Source organism: Camponotus floridanus, unplaced genomic scaffold, assembly GCF_003227725.1.
Source record: "Camponotus floridanus strain SB8 unplaced genomic scaffold, Cflo_v7.5 scaffold195, whole genome shotgun sequence".
Lineage (NCBI taxonomy): Eukaryota > Metazoa > Arthropoda > Insecta > Hymenoptera > Formicidae > Camponotus > Camponotus floridanus.
The window spans coordinates 20,808-39,757 of NW_020229320.1; the positions used below are offsets into that span (position 1 = coordinate 20,808).

The window sequence follows — 18,950 nt, forward strand, 5'->3', positions numbered from 1 at the left end:
AAACTTCGAGGAAGAACCTGGAAACGAAAAACTGAGAGCACATGTGCTATCGATAAATGGCACTGCTACGGTTTTGGGAATAATTCATGCACACGCACACCCACCCACACACACACACACACACACACACACACACACACACACACACACACACACGCACGCACGCACGCACGCACGCACGCACACAGCAGAGGTGGTTTGGAGTCGTTAATTACTGCGCAAGCACGCACACCCCACATGCCTTCCTACATGCAATTTTATCCACACGTGTCCGCGGAAAGTCTTTCTCACGTCCTCGTCGTGGGCCCTCCACTACTGCGAAATCTCAATGTTTAAATGATCATAACTCTGCGAAAAAAAATCGTAGAGACCTCGGCGACATCGCGTTGTTCTCATCTCGAAAAGCTCTTTCAAACGAACTCTCACTCGACCCCACATTCCATTTAAAATTTTCTCGCCCTTTCTCCCCCCCGCCCCCCGGGGGTGTCAAAATGGGCGTTTTTGATGTTATGTGATAGATTGTGTGATACCGTTGTAACCTTGTAAATTTCAATCCGATATCTCAAACCGTTCAGAAGTTATTTAGGTGTCCCGGTACTTTTTCCTCATCCTGTATATTATACGTCAAAATTATTGATTTAATTAAGTTTTTATCATTACATATTTACTATTATAGATTTCATTATTATTGCATTATTATATATTATAAAGTAAAATTTTGTTTCACGTATGAAGAATCAAAGAAAACTTTAGAAATTCAGATTTAATTAAAATAAAACATGCTGCAATTCCGTCATTGTATTAGATTTCTATCTTAAACAAAATGAAATTTAAAGTGAAATTTAACCATTACTAGGTTTAAAGAGAAAAAAAAAGAAGTTAAAAATTCGGAAACTTAAACAGATATATATATATATATATATATATATATATATATATTGTGACGTTGCCGTCACGACGGACGTCCACCCGCCAAAAAGACCGTGGGGCGGGAATCGAGCGGCCGCGCCGGTCGAGAAATCGAGAGCCCCGCCGGGGATTTTCAGAGGGGCGAGCGCGTTCGTTTATAAACAAAAGCATTGTTACTAAATTCTATTTGTCGAAATTATATTGTTTCGGAGGCCATAAATCTTCAACGAATATTTACCTGGAAGTCTACAAGAAAAGCAACCTTGCCGAATCATCACCGATCAAAACATCGGCCGTGGAAAACAAGGGTCGGCGATACTCGATCAGTCTCGCACAATTTCGGTCCATCGGCCCAGCATCCCAGGGCCGGCCAGCCATGACAGGCGCCGAAAGCACCCCGCGAAGGGGCGAAACCTCCTCGGAAAAATCCGGAAAATCGCTGCCCTCCACTGGAGAGGGACGAAGGCAGCAAAGATCGGCCCTGACAGGAAAATTCCCGAGCACCTGGCGCTGAAAAACGCAAAGGAACAGCGGACCGTCGGAGGCGCGGGACCGCTGGCGCACGATGCGCCCTTGCACCACGTTCGAAAATCCGAGCGCGCGAGAACGGGCCAAGCACCCCTCTCGATGGGGTGCGGGGCGAATAGTTAAGGATAAATACGGCGATTCCGAGAGAATGAGAAAACTTGTTCTACGAAATTTTCGGCGAAAAGTTAAGAGAGAGTATCGCGGACGCTCGGCACGGGAAAGACGAATTGGCGGAAGCAACGAGTGAAGAATTCAACGGTGAGGTCACCCGGCTATCTTCGTGTCTAATTACGAAAATTTGTACGCCGTCCACCGATACGGCTCGCGGGTCAACCCCTCTGGTCGGTCGCGATTAGTGTTTCGTTTGCGTAAATTTCGCGGTAGTGAAAAGAAGACGAGTGCGACCGTAGTCAAGGGGCGACAGTGATCCGTCGATCGGTCTCACTCGATATACTCGTTCGCCTCTCCGTTATCCGTGTGACGCGCGTTAGTGTAGAATTATTAACTCGAGGCTCGTGGAGCGACTCCGACCGATTGTAAGTGCTGTCGACCGCCACCCCAGGGGAAAAGTTCCGCGACAGCTTGAGCGGCAAATTGGTGACTACCTTGGAAATTGTGACAGCGCACCGGAAGTTGCGCGACCAAAGCGGGCCTCGATTCTCGACTATCTCTCTCTACGTGCGTTCTTTTTTTTTGCGACTCGCAGTCCGCTGACCGCGGACGTGCGAACGATCGGCTGTCGGAGGCGTAAGCTGTCGACACCCGCCGTGCCGTGTGTGTACCGGCGGGAACGCCTTATCGTTGCGATACGCGAATTCCGCGTTCTGATCGACTAGATATTACCGTTCTTTCAGTAGGTTACATCGTCTTGGCGTTATTTCTGTTACGGCAATTAAATAATATAAAGTATTAAGTGTTCATTTCCGTTTTCGATAATTCTAAGATCTCGTATTTCTGTCTGATTTTCGTACTCGTAATAGCGCGCCTCGTTCGGTTCTTCAAAATCGTAAGCGTTCGCGCGCTTCTTTCCGTTCTCCGTAATTGCAAGAGCTCGCGTACTTCTTTCGGTTCTCAGTAATTGTAATGTTCGGTGCGCTTCTCGCTATTCTCCGTAATAATAGAGTTTCGCGCATTCGAGTCTGTTTACCGTAATTATAAAGCCTTGCGTATTTGACTCTGTTTACCGTTATTATAAAGTCTTAGCTTTCTTTTCGGTTAGTTATCTCAAACGAACATTTGCTGTGAGTCACGTCTCATTATTCATTTTATTTTTGATTGGATTTTATATTTCATTTGCTTGTCTTTAATCGAAGTATTGTGAACCTCGTTTCAATCTGGTTTGTCATTCGATTTGGCTTTTATATTTTTCTCTCATTTATTATTTTTCTATTAATAAATCTGTTATATTGCCTTGTTAAATTCGCGTAATTTATTTGAATGTTAGTCCCCTGTGGTCGTCGATATCCGTTTCTGTGTCTCTCGCACATCGAATTAATGAAATCTCCGCATAATTAATTGGCTCGCTCTAAGAACTCCTCCCCTCTGCCGTTAGGCGAGCTAGTCAGCCCATGGCGAAGCAGGCTATCATCTTTCGCGCTGTTTAAAAATTTCATGGAAAACTGATGCGTGAAAAACCGCATCTGGCGCCCAACATATCGAGATATCGAACTGCCTCCGCCCCGCCGCGGCCCGCGCGAGCACCCTTCATCCCTGTTCCTCCGAGCGCGGAAATCTTATATTCATCCTGTGTTTGACGGCGTTCTATCCGATTAAAATTAGAATAAAGAAGGAGAAAAACGTCGCAATATATATATATATATATATATATATATATATATAAAATATGGAATGAGTAAATAATAAAATATAATCGTCATAAAAATTTAATACAAGTTTGTTGCGTATCGTAATATATATTATTTTATAAGGCAGCATCAACATATATAATACATCCTCCCAAAACTTCAAATATATTTCCAATTTTACAAATATGATGTTACTCTTTTCCTACTTCCATGCAACATCTAAACCTTATTCTTCCAAGTAATCTATTCATACAAGTTATGATTACGCAGAAAAAGATTATTTATGTACTGTGACCGTGAAATTTCTTATTTTTTTCTGAACGGGGAAGTTATTAAGAGGACCGATGGTGTTGATCCACGGCACACCTTCGGCATGATCAACCTCCGTCGACTCGGCGCATCAAAAAAAAAGAACAAGAATTTCTGGGCACCAGGCGCGAATATCCGCGCCGCGCGAAACGCTAATTAATCGCAAAAAAAATCGGAAGGCCGATCATGACGGCTCGAAATCTCGGTAGCTCACGCAAACGATGTCGGTAGAGGCGTGGAGTTCGCGGGGAGCGGGGGAGAGGAGGTCGAGAACGGTTGTAACACTGAGAGAAAACTAATAGTAATCATAAAAATTCGTAACATATTTCGTCGAGAAAAGAAAATCGAATAAAATAAAAAATGTACTTAATCATATGATTGCCATTCCGACATAATTTCACGTGCACAACCAGTCGCAATTCGGTGAAATTTGTTTTATTTACGGCGTCTTATATTACGGCGGCGAGTCCCGTGAGCGAGACAAGGACAGCGCTATCGATGCGCATGACCGCGATCAAGAGCGAGCGAGACAGAGCATGGATCACGTGGTCGATGCGTGTCTAATGTGAAAAGCCGGGAAAGACAAATAGATTATTAGCCGACGGGTTAATGAGGGTGCTGCAATTAATAACAACCCGCGATACTGTTCTCGCCCGCCCGAGATCTACCCGATAGCAATCGATATTTCGCGAGGCCCGCGCGATGGAATGCGGCAGGCCGTACGGTGCAATACAATGACGTCACGTTAATACGAGTTTCGGTCGAAACATAAAGATTTTCCAACAAACTACGAAAGCCGAAACGCACAGATTATGCAAATAACGACGAAATAAGCTCACAACGACGATAGATCTCACGAAAACGCGGACAATTTACAATATACGACAACGCGAAATATGACACGGTGACTGGAGGCGTTTCCCGGGGAAGCAGCGATCCTGCAACAAAAGCTCGGACGAATTGCTCGGCCCCTCTATTATTCGCGTGTTTCCCAAAATCGCGAAAGAACGGAGACGTTAATGGCGTATGGGCCACGTGCGACAAACGCGAATACTCGACATCTGATACGTAAAATCGAGGGCCTGACACAATTCACCCGAGCGGCAGCGAAATTGTTGGCCTTATAGAAAGATCGTTCGTCTCACTAGAATGGTCCTCGAAGATCGTCAACAGAAAAAGCTCTCGGTATTCTCAACTGGATCTGCATCCTTTTGCGTTGCTAGTCCGCCGAACAGTGAGGTGCGTGAGGTCCGCAGGAGACACGTCGGCGATCGTTTCCCCCGATTTTCCTCGCCGAATCTAATTGGCGCAAGGCCGTGTCCCGCCCTTCACGGGCCGATTCTTATCACGGCCGTAATTCTGCTGTATGGGTCCCGGAAATTCTCGGCCGCAAAGAGAAATACTCTCGGCAGCAAACGCCCCTTGCCACGCCTGACTTCCTCGGGGTTCGGGAAATCCTGCGGTGATCTCCACAGGATGATTCTCGTTATACTCCCGGCCCCAACCCCGAGTTCCGGTCAGAGTCCTCGCGACGCCGCTCCGAATTGAGGTCTCCCACGGGGATGTTGCCATGTGGAGTGCGCATCCTCTCTAAGTTTCTTTGAGCCTCCTCTTCCGAGCTGCGGTAATTAAAAGAAATAAATCAGGGGGGCCGGCATGTGTTCGCAGCAGCGAACAAATTTGAATTAAAATGAATTAACAAAATTGATTCACCTGATGTGCTCCATTCTAGTCGGTGGAACCCCCGTCCTCACTGCATTTCCTCACATCCTGTCCGCTGTCCTCCTGCCGACGACCGGTTGAGATGAAACGATACCAAATCCGCTAAAAAGGCCAATACGAAACGCAAACGCAAAACGAGCGCGCAAAGGCGCGTGCACAAAAAGAAAATGCCTGAGAGAAAAATCGCAAAAGAGGACCGCTCCTCCGTCATAGCGGAAGGCTGCAGGTCTCGAATAAGGCTCTCTCGGTCGCGCACTTTGTCCCTGTAACGAACCACGCACAGGCGTCACGTCATAACTCCCCCTTCTCTGGGGAGGACCGAGGAGGTCTTGGTTGAGACAAACGTCGACAGCCACCTTCGCCTAAGTACTCTACCTTATACTCTGGGTCAGCCTTCCAGACGACAAGCCGCGTATGCGGCATCCAGAGTTGCTCCTCTCTCGGGTCGGCCTTGGCCAGTCACTGCTCATGATACAACGATGAATAACGGAACGCAATTACGAGTACACTAAATGATAGTCGGCGCACGCTCGCAAGTAACTCGCGGAGGAAAGGGGTGAGAGGGTCGGGTACACTAACTCCGAAGTAAATTACAAAGATAATTTATTTAAAAAAAAAACCGACGCCTCTCGTTGCTCCAAGGTCCTCCGCGGCAGCAAATGCGGGGTCCTCGACCCGACGGGTCTCCCGGCCGGGGCTCGTGGGCTGATCGGTTGCAGTCCGGGTTTCTCCTCACTCTGCGCGGTTAAATCGGCCGACGTGGTGGCTGCTCTCCGGCCTGTACGGACCCAGGTCGCGCCAATCCTCCCCGCAGCGAGGGCAGACCCTCATAGTTACTCCGGACCGCCCGCACCCATAACAGAAGGAGCGGGAGTCCTTGGGATGGGGACATCCTGAGTAGCGGTGGCCGACCGCCTGGCAATTCCAGCAGGCGGCCCCGCGAGCGGTCCCGTGACGCTCCTTTGTTTGGGAGGCCCGCTCCCTGGTTGCCGGGATCGCCTCCACCGCAACTTCGCGGGAGGACGCCGGGCTCGTCTGCGTCCCCCTATCCCGCCGGTAGCGGCTCCCCAACAGTCGCCGGACTTCCTCCAGGTTGGTCCTGGTCACTGCCTCCGCATCCATCGGTAGCTATCTATGAAGGATCAGGAGGGTGATAGTGTGACCGAACCGATGGAGAGAAATCGACAAAGTCCCGAGTTTGATCGGATTACGGCGGTTCAAGACCCTACCTTTATTTACACGGTCGCCAGCTCGTTTCTCCTTCCCACGAGCAAGGAGCGTGGAATCCGTCCTTTTGTCAAATTTCGGGATCCCGGGTTGAGCACCACTTCGCCCTGGATCGTCGGAATGAGCACCCCTTGGCACTGCGACACACTCAGACAGAGTCCTTTCGCTAAGCGGTGTGATTTTAACATCACCCTGTAGCACAGGTCACATTCGAATCCTCAGAATGAGCACCCCCGAGCACTGCGACACTTGCGGACAACGTCCTTTTGTTACGCGGTAGAAATTTCCACCCTGTTGCGTCACTCGGATACACTACGCAACGGCTGAACAAAACCGTGTCGGCGTAACGCGACCCGGTGTCAAGTTACATGCGCGCACTGCGTCACTGCTAATGCGATCTATCACTCGCGATACACGCAATTTATTTCGCGCTTTAATTGCGACAATTAATATCGCCGTTGTACCTCGTTTCCTCGAGCTTTCACGCGTCGGAACTCGATAAATAAAGACGCTGAGATCTTATTAACTCTCTGTCTTCTTCACAGGTCGCGGACAACGACGTCGAAAACTTCCGGAATTTTCCTTGGACTGCCGAACACGAAGAGTCACGATCCCAGACAGGAGACTATATTCCAGATCCAATTCTTTCGCTTGGGAACACAAGAGTGTTTCCGCTTGATACGGAATAAATCACAGAACACTGACTGTTAATATTTTAATATTAAAATATTTATTAGAATAATAATAACTAGTATAATTATTATCCTGTTTACAGCGCTCGTGTGTTATCGTCGCACGTAATCTTACTTCGCACGAGATAACAATATTTTACGTCGCTCAACGATATTTAATCTGGCTAGTCGAACTCGCCTAGCTAACTTACTAATTAAAGTAATCGCCTAGCTAACTAATTAAAGTAATCGCCTAGCTAACTTACTAATTAAAGTAACAATTAATTGCACGGCACAATTAACTGCACGGCAATCAACGTACGCCTTCTACAAATACGGTTATATAATCGCGACGGACTTTATCTTTCCTCAGCCACGATCCGAACTATCTGATCGCTCGTCGAGGAAGAAGCCTCGGACGCAGGGATGCAAGATTATCTCCGCAAGCAACATGCCACGCGTAGTAGAGAGGGTAACGGAGATGTGTGCGTAAGCGTACGTGTGAGCTCGGCGCTTCGGCGAGCTTCGGCTAAAAGAAGAGGACAGAATACAGTTTTCTGTCTCCTTCTTACCAAGCAAGGAACGAAAACGACGGGTGACGCGCGACGCGGAACGCTGCTGAGCGAGCCTCGCTCTTCGATATTTCAATGTTTCTCTTTCACAGCTTTTCTTTATGTTTTTTATTTTTGTTACAAATATATATAAATATGTATATACGTAAACGTATAATATATTTATAATATATACAGGGCGGACCAAAAGTCTGGACATAGTCGAATATCTCGTATAGAATGCATTTTAGAACAAAATGATTTAGACAAAAGTTGTAAGGATTAAAAAGATGTATTTAACTGTAACATCCATTGAGTGATATCGCTAAGCTTAGGGCAAGGTCAACTTGAATTTTTTAAATGGAACCCCCTATTTTTTATTGCATATTTTTGTAGCTTACCTCGAGAGCTTTCTAAAACACTATAATAAAGTATTTCTTCATTGAATACTTTTCAAGTTACGAGGCTTGAAGTAAGTTTTTAATTTTACATAAACCATAAAATATCTAATAAAAAATTTATTTTTGGATTATTTTACCTTAATACTTTTATGTACAAAATAATGAGAGGAATCAATTGGTGTAAAGAAAACATACAATTGTTTCGAAGAAAAAATATGTAATTTACAATTAACAATTCCATATTTTTTCTTCGAAACAACTGTATGTTTTCTTTACACCAATTAATTCCTCTCATTATTTTGTACATAAAAGTATTAAGGTAAAATAATCCAAAAATGAATTTTTTACTAGATATTTTATAGTTTATGTAAAATTAAAAAATTACTTCAAGCCTCGTAACTTGAAAAGTATTCAATGAAGAAATACTTTATTATAGTGTTTTGGAAAGCTCTCGAGGTAAGCTACAAAAATATGCAATAAAAAATAGGGGGTTCCATTTAAAAAATTCAAGTTGACCTTGCCCTAAGCTTGGCGACGTCACTCAATGTCAAATGGATGTTACAGTTAAATATATCTTTTTAATCCTTACAACTTTTGTCTAAAGCGTTTTGTTCTAAAATGCATTCTATGTGAGATATTCGACTGTGTCCAGACTTTTGGGACACTGTATATATATATATATATATATATATATATATATATATACAGGGTGGGGCATTTATCTTGAGACAAGATAATATCTCGATTGGAGTCGATTATTTTGAAAAAAGTTTTAGACAAAAGTTGTAGGGCATTAAAGAGGCTATCGAAAGGTTCATATTACAACTTCCGGTCTAGACCGGAAGTGGCGTTTTTTAATCAGAATTCGTTTTTTTAAATGGAAACATCCATTTTTTGCCGCGGATTTCGATTGGAAATCGAAAAAAAAATACTTTTTGTTCTTATTATTTTTTCGATTTAATACCCATATTTTGGCCATAAAAAACAAAAAAACACAAAAATCTTGAGATAACGGAGTACCTTATTGGAATCCCTTTTTTAACTTTAAGGTTGAAAAACTGTACAACTATTAACTACTTTTAGCACTACCCAGGAATAACGACGTGGACGTAGTAGTTTTTTATCCCCTTTGGGGTGCTTGTTTTAGGTGAGTCCCCTTGCCTCTCACAATTTGGTATGATTGTCTTATCTGTTTGAAATTAATTTAATTTAATAAGTGCTCAAATTGGCGACTTTCGACTTCAATGCACTTATTGATCCGAACTTCCATAGATCGTACACAACTGCGGAGTACATCAGGTGATATTTTGGCACAAGCATTTCGGATTCGTTGCATCATATTTTCACGAGATGTTGGCACTTCTTTGTAAACTTCGCTCTTTATGTAACCCCATAAATAAAAGTCTGGAGACGTAAGGTCTGGAGATCTTGCTGGCCAATTTACTGGACCCCCTCTACCGATCCAGCGTCCATTGATTCGCGATCCAAAACTTCACGAGCAGTTCGGGAGTAATGCGATGGACATCCATCGTGTTGAAACCACATTTGTTGTCTTACATTTAAGGGTACGTCCTCAAGTAAAAGCGGAAGTTGATTTTGTAAAAAATTACGATATGTTTCGCCGTTTAAATTGCCTTCAAGCAGTATGGACCTACTATCTTGTCACCAACTATTCCACACCAAACGTTCACAGACCATTGACGCTGATGCTCAACTTCGCGTAACCAATGTGGATTTTAAATACTCCAGTAGTGCATGTTATATCTATTAACCGTGCCGTGGTTCGTAAAAGAGGACTCGTCTGAAAATAGGACTTTAGCAAAGAAATTAGGATCTTGTTGTATTTGTTGACATGCCTATTGACAAAAGATAACTCGGTTCTGAAAATCATTATCATGAAGTTCTTGGTGCAACGAAATGTGATAGGGATGATATTTATAACGTTTTAATATCCTGCCTACATTACGTCGCGAAATTCCAGAATCGCGTGCAATTTGTCGAGTACTGACATGAGGGTCAACATTTACTGCAGCTAATACAGCAATTTCATTGTCAGTTCCAGTAACTAGGTTTCAACGGGCTCTTTTTCTCTTAGACACACTTCCCTCTTGTAGAAATTGTGTAACAACCCGATAAAAAGATGCTCGAGATCGCACGTTATCCGGAAAACGTTCAGCATAAAGTGTAACGGCATCGTCAACATTTCTTTCACATTCACCATAAATAAGAATCATTTCTATCTTCTCTTCTACAGAAACAGCCTCCATTTTAAAAAAAGTTTTGCACTGACAAAATTTGAAAAGATAATCTGATTTCAGAAAAAAAATTAGGATAAATGAAATGGGGTAAATATCTCCTATATTAAATTTAAAAACTCACGAAAAAAGAAAACGAAAATACAAAAAAATGTCAATTATGTTTTTTCAAAGTAATCCGTTAAATCTTTTTCTAGTTTATTAAGTTTAGATTAAAAATCACCACCCCATGAAAAAGTAGTCTGTACTTTACATGTGATATATGCTATCCAAAGTGTTTTGGCCTCCTGGACACAACCCCAACAAAGTACTCCGTTATCTCAAGATTTTTGTGTTTTTTTGTTTTTTATGGCCAAAATATGGGTTAAATCGAAAAAATAATAAGAACAAAAAGTATTTTTTTTTCGATTTCCAATCGAAATCCGCGGCAAAAAATGGGTGTTTCCATTTTAAAAAACGAATTCTGATCAAAAAACGCCACTTCCGGTCTAGACCGGAAGTTGTAATATGGACCTTTCGATAGCCTCTTTAATGCCCTACAACTTTTGTCTAAAACTTTTTTCAAAATAATCGACTCCAATCGAGATATTATCTTGTCTCAAGATAAATGCCCCACCCTGTATATGTTACATATATATACACACACGTTTTATAATATATTAAATATAATTAATTTTTTTATACATTTAAAATATGAAATTAAGAAAAATAGTGCGATTTTCCACACCACCCATGAGGTATCATTAATGGCGCGTTAGGTTTTTTATGTGGACGCCTGGAGCCCTATTATACCACATTCCATTATTTCCTTATATTTTACAAAAAAGGAAGGAAGAAAGTAGAAATAAGGGAAAGTAAAATATTCTGGATTATTATATTGTTTTTTATTTTTTTTTATTAATAATTTTTTTTTAATTATAATAATTTTTTTTAATAATAATAATTATTTATAATTATTGGCCTTCCTCGGCCTCGGCCGCCTCCTCGTCCTCGGCCGCCTCCTCGTCCTCGGCCAGCTTCTCGGTCTCCCCTATTTTGGGTGCTGGCGACGCCCCATCCGTCCCTAGTGCCCCTATTTCGCCGGGCATACCATCGTCTACGGGACTGTCCGCCTCCTCTTTTTCTTATGTTATCTGAAAATTAAAACATAAATAATAAATAAATTATAAAAATGCATATATATATATATAAATAATTGGATAAATAAAATTTAATATAAAAAAATAATTTACCATTTTGCGCCTGTTGTTCCTTCTCTTCTTGCTGCTGCTGCTGCTGTTGCTGTTGTTGCTGTTGTTGCTGTTGCTGCTGCTGCTGGAACAATTGTTGTTGATGCAACATTTGTTGCATCAACTGCCGCATATCTGGCTCTTGGAGAGCGAGCGCGCCCATTTCTGCATTGATTTCCTCTAAAATTTAGAAAAATTAAAAAGATGAGTTTCTTAGTATTTTTTTATACAGTAAAACATTTTGTGTTAAATTTAACATATTTCACATGTTCCAATTTATTCACTCTAATTTTAATGTTAATTTAAGAAGGCAAATATGTAAATAAATAACAAGTAATATGTAAAAAATTAACACAAAAATGTAACATTTGAACGTTATTGTATTGTTTTTAACTCTTAGAAACAGTGAATACACAGTCTGTCCCATTTCCGATAAGACTGGTTTAAATTAACGGCCGATTGCAGCGCCATCTCCGATTCATCTATTTAAATTTGTAGACACATCTTTCATCTATCTTCACACTGAATTTCGTAGCGCTTCAATTGTTCTGTTAATAGTTACGACATTGTAAACAAACGTCCAACGTGTCAGTTTGTCGTAATGGAGCAAAGAGCGAATATCAAGTTTTGTTTTAAGTTGGGCAAAACTGCACAAGAAACATTCACATCGATGAAAAACGTTTACGGTGACCAGTGTCTATCCCGTGCACAAGTATTCCGCTGGTTTGCTAGATTTCGTGATGGTCGTGAAGACCTTGAAGACGATAAACGCTCATCAAAGCCGAGAACCTCGAGGAATGAAACAAACATTGAGAAAGTCAGCCAAATTCTGCGCTCTGACCGTTGTGTGTCCGCAAGACTTATTGAAGAGATGACTGGCATTCCTAAGAGTGTAGTCCATCGCATTCTGACCGAAAATTTGGGAAAGAAAAAGATCTGCGCGCGATTTGTTCCACATTCTCTCACGGAGGAGCAGAAAGACATGAGAGTGAATCATTGCAAAGACATGAAATCTGCCATAGAAAAAGACCCTGTATTCATGTCATCTATAATCAAAATTCATTTAAACGCATACATCCGCATAATTAAAATTCGCATTTTCTTTGTTAAGTACGAAGATTCAAAATTAACGGCCGTCGAGAATCTTCCCGAAGTTTCTATTTTTCAGAAAAAAACTCGATCGTTCGAGTCTTATCTTGTTTTTGCGCCGCATAAAAAACGCCCGCAATAAACAATTGACAACAACATTGTCAACCGTTGCCGAAACTTACGCGACACACGGGCATGCGCGCCCATACGTCACGATCAGCTGATCGCCAATCAGCTGATCGCAAAAGAGCACGCGCATGGCAATTATAAAAATTACAATTCTTGACCTCATCGGCGACCAATAATGCGCGGCGCTCTGAGGTCACCGCCAAATTTAAAGTCAATTGGTCCACGTCGCAACGGGCCCAAAATTTCGCTCACTATAAAAAGGGGCACCGTGCGTGGACCAGGTAAGTCTCGCACTTTCCGCTGCTCGCAGTACTTGCAAAACCGCTTAGAAAACCGCTTTGATTAAACCGCTTTATATACGACCGCCGCTATTCTTTATTGGACTCCGCTCATTTTCACGTTCTGAAATCATATCTTTGTTAAAATTTCTCTTAATTTTTGTGTGGTGTTTAAAATAAAAAACTTTAAGAAAAATCCAAAAAAATTATACGTGTCGTGCTCGTTTCTTTATTCTTGCTGTGTGAAGTCTCCTCTCTGTTAATTCTGTCGCGCTTTCTGAATTCTTCGGTCGCTCGCGAACATTTATGGTCCTTCGAGCCGGATAATTGCTGATCCGTATCCGCAGCTTCGTGAGTGACAGTTCCAGTGCTGTGCAGTGCTGTAAGTTCCTGAACAGACAAAAGACAGAACAATTAGAATGAGTGTCGACCTGAAAGTACTGTTAGAGGCTCAAACCGATATCCACGGACGAATGTCTCGTTCTGTGGACAATCTCAGGAAGATGGGGGTCGCCAACATCACTCCCGGTGCCATCCAGGCTCGTCTCAGCATCCTCGACAGTCTCTGGGGGAAACTCGAGGCCCAGCACGAGATGATTCGAGCAGCACTAAAGGACAGATACTTGGAGAGTGAGTACGCTAAGTCTGACTTTATCGATTCGGCGGAATGCACTTACGTGTCTCAGCGAAGCACGTTGACCGACTACGCAGAAAGTCTAAGGGCAGAATCAGTTACCGCGCCCAAAAGCGAGCCAAGGTCGGAGTCTTCGCCAAAAACCGCGTTGCCGCGTATAAAACTGCCGCCATTCTCGGGCGCCTATGAAGACTGGCCTTCATTTCGGGATCTCTTCTTGTCTCTCGTGGGAGAAAATTCGTCGATCTCAAATATTGAGCGGTTCCACTATCTTCGCTCCTGCGTCAAAGGATCTGCGGAGAAATTAATTAGATCATTAACTGTCACAAGCGAGAATTACGACCGCGCGTGGGCGATCTTGGCTAAACATTTTGAAAATAAAAGGGAACTCATGCGTTTAAATTTCTCTACCTTCACTGCCGTCGGAAAGATGAAGTCTGAGTCCGCTGAAGAGCTGAGTCGCGTTCATCACGCTGTCACGGCCACCGTCAACACGCAGGAGAGTATAGGAAGACCCATCCACTCGCATGGGATGGATCTCCTCAATCACCTAGTGATTGAGTTGTTCGACTCGCGAACACGTCTCGAGTGGGAATCTTCCACGAGCGATTCCCTCGACCCGCCAACTCACAAGACTCTCGTAAACTTCATAAACAAAAGGATCCTTACCTTAAACGCCGCTAAACCGAAGAACGCCACGAAGAACGCTGGGGAAACCTCACGGTCCGCTAAGTCTCACTTCGTGAGGAACGGGTTCGACGCTTCCAAGTGCGCCGCGTGCAAGGGCAAGCACACACTCATGCAGTGCCCTGAGTTCAAGTCCAAGTCCGCGAGCGAAAGAAAGTCATTCGTCGACACAAGCGGGCTCTGTTTTAATTGCCTCGGAAATCACGTGATGGCGAAATGTCAGTCCGTCAAAACGTGCTTTACTTGCAAATCGCGGCACCACACACTGTTGCACGACGCGTACGCAACACCAACATCGACACCAACATCGACACAAGAGGCAAGCACTTTTTCAACCACACACACTGCACACGATCACAAGGCGACTCTTCTCGCCACGGCGCGCGTCATCCTCAACGACCGCTCGGGACAACCTCACGACGTGCGAGCTCTGCTCGATCAAGGATCCGAGGTGTCTCTCGTCTCAGAAGATTTAGCTCAGCGCCTGCGGCTGGCGCGCACTCGCTGCTCAATGTCGGTAATCGGTGTTGGAGCACGGTCAGGATCCACTCGCGGAAGGATCACGCTCGCATTAAAGTCAAAGGCGACTGGAGCACCTCTCACTGTAGTCGCCTACGTCCTTCCAAGGTTGTCTTCCTACCAGGGGCCAGCAGTTCGGGGCTCCACCACGTGGAGGCACACTCACGGCCTCACTTTGGCAGATCCACACTATCTGCAGCGAGACCCGATTTATCTTCTCCTCGGTGCCGATGTCTTTTCCTCCATCCTTCTCGATGGACTCCGAAAGGGCCGCGAGGACCAACTCGTCGCGCAGAGGACGGCATTCGGGTGGATCTTGTCAGGAGGCTGCGGAGTGGTGACATCCAATGGCGTCATCAGCTCCCTCCAGTGTGCTCTCGACCAAGACCTGAACGATCTGGTTCTAAGATTTTGGGAGCAAGAACGGGAACAGCCTGCTTCCGTCGCCATCACACCAGATGAAGAACGATGCGAAGAGATCTTCAGTCGCACTCACGAGCGCCAAGAAGACGGGAGGTACAAGGTACGACTGCCGCTGGCTGGCTCTCTGCCACCTCTCACCCATACACGAAAATCCGCCGAGCGACTTCTCGCGGCAATGGAGCGACGTCGTTCCAGAGACGATGACTTCGACATGCTCTACTGCGACTTCCTAGAAGAATATGCAAAATTGAAGCACATGACTTTGGTCAATACACCGCTTGTGAGCAATACACCAGTATGCTACTTACCGCATCACGGTGTGCTCCGAACTGCGAGCACGACCACCAGATTGAGGGTTGTCTTCAACGGATCCCAATGCACGCCTGCCGGAGACTCCCTCAATAAGAGTTGACTGGTCGGAGCCAACCTTCTGCCAACTCTCGCTGATGTCCTGCTTCGCTGGCGTTGGCACCGTTTCGTCTTCGTCACTGACATCGAGAAGATGTACAGGCAGATTCTCGTGCACCCCGAAGACCGAGACTTGCAGCGGATCCTATGGAGACGGCAAGGCACCGACAACATCCAGGAGTATCGGCTCAACACCGTGACGTACGGATTGGCCTGTGCTCCTTTCCTGGCGATCAGAACTCTTCGCCAATTAGCCGACGACAAAGAGCCCGGAAATCCCAAGGGGGCTGTCGTTTTGCGGCGCGACTGCTACGTTGATGACATCGTCACCGGCGCCAGTACTCTGTCCGAGGCAGTCGAAACGCAGAGGCAGTTACGCCGGCTCTGCATGGCGGGCGAGTTCCCCTTGAGGAAGTGGGCCTCAAATCACAAGACAATCCTCGAGGACATCCCAAGGGAGCATCAACTCCAGCAGCCTCATCACGACTGGGAGGACGACGCTCATCCAACGCTGGGCCTGCGATGGCACCCCCGCAGCGACTTCTTCACGTTCCGCCTTCAGCCTCGCGCAACTGGATCGCTGACGAAGCGACTGGTCTTGGCAGAGACGGCTCGGATCTTCGATCCTTTAGGTTGGTTAACTCCAGTCGTTGCTCGTGCCAAGATTCTCATTCAGTCAGCCTGGATGAAGCACCTGGATTGGGACTCCCCACTGCCTAAGTCAGATGAGACTTTATGGAGACGCCTCCTTGATGATCTTCCGCTGTTGGAGCAGCTTCGGCTAACACGATGGCTGAACACTGACGAGCAGCCACAAGTTGAGCTCCACGGGTTTGCTGACGCATCAGAGCGAGGTTACGCAGCAACCGTCTACCTCCGCGTGGCGGGCTCCTCCGCTTCAATCAGTAGCCTGCTTGCTGCAAAAAGCAAGGTTGCACCCATTAAGCCCGTGTCTCTACCGCGTTTAGAATCGTGCGCCGCAGTTCTAGTTAGCAGTTCTAACCTGACTTTCCATCTCCGCAAGACCTTAGGCTTGGTTTCAGCTCCAGTCACTTTATGGTCGGATTCCCGGGTGACTCTCCAATGGATCCAGGGTCATGCCTCCAGGTGGAAGACTTTCGTGGCCAACAGGGTGTCCCACATCCAGACGAAGCTTCCAGAGGCACGATGGCGACACATCCCAGGACGAGTCAACCTTGCCGACTGCGCTTCTCGGGGGATTGAGTCACGGGATCTTCTCAACCACTCCCTCTGGTGGACGGGACCCCCATGGCTCGTCGAGGATCCGTCGCTTTGGCCACAGAACGACCACGCCATCCACGACGTCGAGGTGCCGGAGACGAGAGCAATCACCTCTCACTTGACGTCTGCACGGAGGACCGAACCGGAGATGCTCATCAGGTTCTCCGACCTCCATCGCCTCTTGAGAGTCACAGCTTGGTGTTGCCGATGGAGAGGCAACCCACTGAGCTCCAAGGCTTACCTCAACCTCACGGCCGACGAGTTGGAGGCGGCCCTGCTCCGTTGGCTCCGCTTGGTGCAATCTCACCATTTCTCCAAGGAGATCACCGCCCTGAAACAGAATAAAGGGTTAGTCAAGGATCAGCTAGCGAATTTGACCCCCTTCCTCGACATTCAGGGAATCCTTCGAGTTGGGGGCCGGCTGAAGCACGCAGTGCTCTCAGATGATGAGCGCCACCCAATCATCGTACCTTCAGATTCGTGGCTGACACATCTTCTCGTCAGGGCTCATCACAGACGAACTCTCCACGGCGGGGTTCAGCTCACTCTCGGCCTGCTCCGCCTACGGTATTGGATTCCTCGAGGTCGCTCCATCGTCAAGAGGGTCATCCACCGATGCGTAACGTGTGCAAGATGGAAGGCTGCAGTGCCGCAGCCCATGATGAGCAACCTTCCGACGGCGCGAGTCGCTCCAGCACGTCCATTCTTGCGGACTGGAGTTGATTACGCCGGGCCGATCCTGATCCGAACCACCAAGGGGAGAGGACACAAATCGCACAAAGGATTCATCGCAGTTTTCATCTGCCTCACCACCAAGGCCGTACATCTGGAAGCCGCGTCGGATTATTCCACGGACGCATTCCTCGCTGCATTCCGGCGCTTCACTTCCCGTTGGGGCCTCTGCGAGGAAGTCTACTCGGATTGCGGCACAAATTTTGTCGGCGCAAACCGAGAACTGCGATTCCTGTTCCAGACGTCGTCATCCGACGGCCGGCGCATCGCCCACACAGCAGCGTCCGACGGAATACGGTGGAGATTCAATCCGCCGGCGGCACCTCACTTCGGCGGGCTTTGGGAGGCAGCGGTGAAATCCACCAAACACCACCTGCGAAGAGTTCTCGGAGACACGACCCTCACCTTCGAGGAAATGTCTACATTCCTCGCTCAGGTGGAGGCGTGCCTCAACTCTCGTCCACTTCAGGCACTGTCCGATGACCACGACGACTTAACGGCGCTCACTCCGGATCACTTTCTAATCGGGGCTCCCTTGCTGGCAGTGCCCGAACCCTCACTGGCAGACGTCAACGTCAACCTCTTGTCCCGCTGGAAACTTCTCCAACGGATGCGCGACCACTTTTGGGAAAGGTGGTCGCGGGAGTACATCAACTCACTGGCTTCCCGACCAAAGTGGTTGAAGGACACAGCAAGTCCCACCGTCGGCGGTCTGTGTCTAGTGCGGTCGGACATCACTACACCAACCCGATGGCCACTCGCTCGGATCACCAAGCTGCACCCTGGGGACGACGGCGTGACACGCGTGGTCACGGTGCGCACCGCATCCTCGGAGCTCCTCCGGCCTCTGGCGAAGATCGTCCTTCTGCCGGGAGCCGACGTTACAGCACCAACACATCCGGAGTCGTGAGCCAAAAAAACCACGTTTTCTCTATTTTTTTTTACTTTTTTTGTAACCTTGTATATATGTTTAATCGTGCCGCGTGTAATTGTATATTTTAATCACAATCAAGTCGCGTCGTTATCCGTTTTCCGTTGCTGCGATTTTCGCGTCCGCATCCTGCTCGCATTTTCACATCATTGCACTTCACTTGCGATCACTCACCACCATACAATCGCGAGACCGTTCACTAATTCACTTCGCTCATTGTTTATATAATTCACCGCCGCACACGTTTCATAATTACGCATTATACGTTCTC

General features: G+C 46.2%; 2 protein-coding genes across 2 annotated transcripts; both read left to right on the forward strand.

Annotated features, from left to right (window-relative positions):
- The first annotated feature begins 14,632 nt into the window (after positions 1-14,632).
- On the forward strand, positions 14,633-15,778 carry LOC112637704. The gene has a single exon (XM_025407931.1). The coding sequence runs from the start codon at positions 14,633-14,635 to the stop codon at positions 15,776-15,778; it is 1,146 nt and encodes a 381-aa protein (XP_025263716.1).
- A 90-nt stretch (positions 15,779-15,868) lies between these two features.
- On the forward strand, positions 15,869-18,658 carry LOC105255922. The gene has a single exon (XM_011265472.2). The coding sequence runs from the start codon at positions 15,869-15,871 to the stop codon at positions 18,656-18,658; it is 2,790 nt and encodes a 929-aa protein (XP_011263774.2).
- Positions 18,659-18,950: the final 292 nt, after the last annotated feature.

Excerpts from the sequence above, each read along its gene's own strand:
- LOC112637704 (XM_025407931.1), top strand. The coding sequence starts at position 14,633 with ATGGCGAAATGTCAGTCCGTCAAAACGTGCTTTACTTGCAAATCGCGG.
- LOC105255922 (XM_011265472.2), top strand. The coding sequence starts at position 15,869 with ATGTACAGGCAGATTCTCGTGCACCCCGAAGACCGAGACTTGCAGCGG.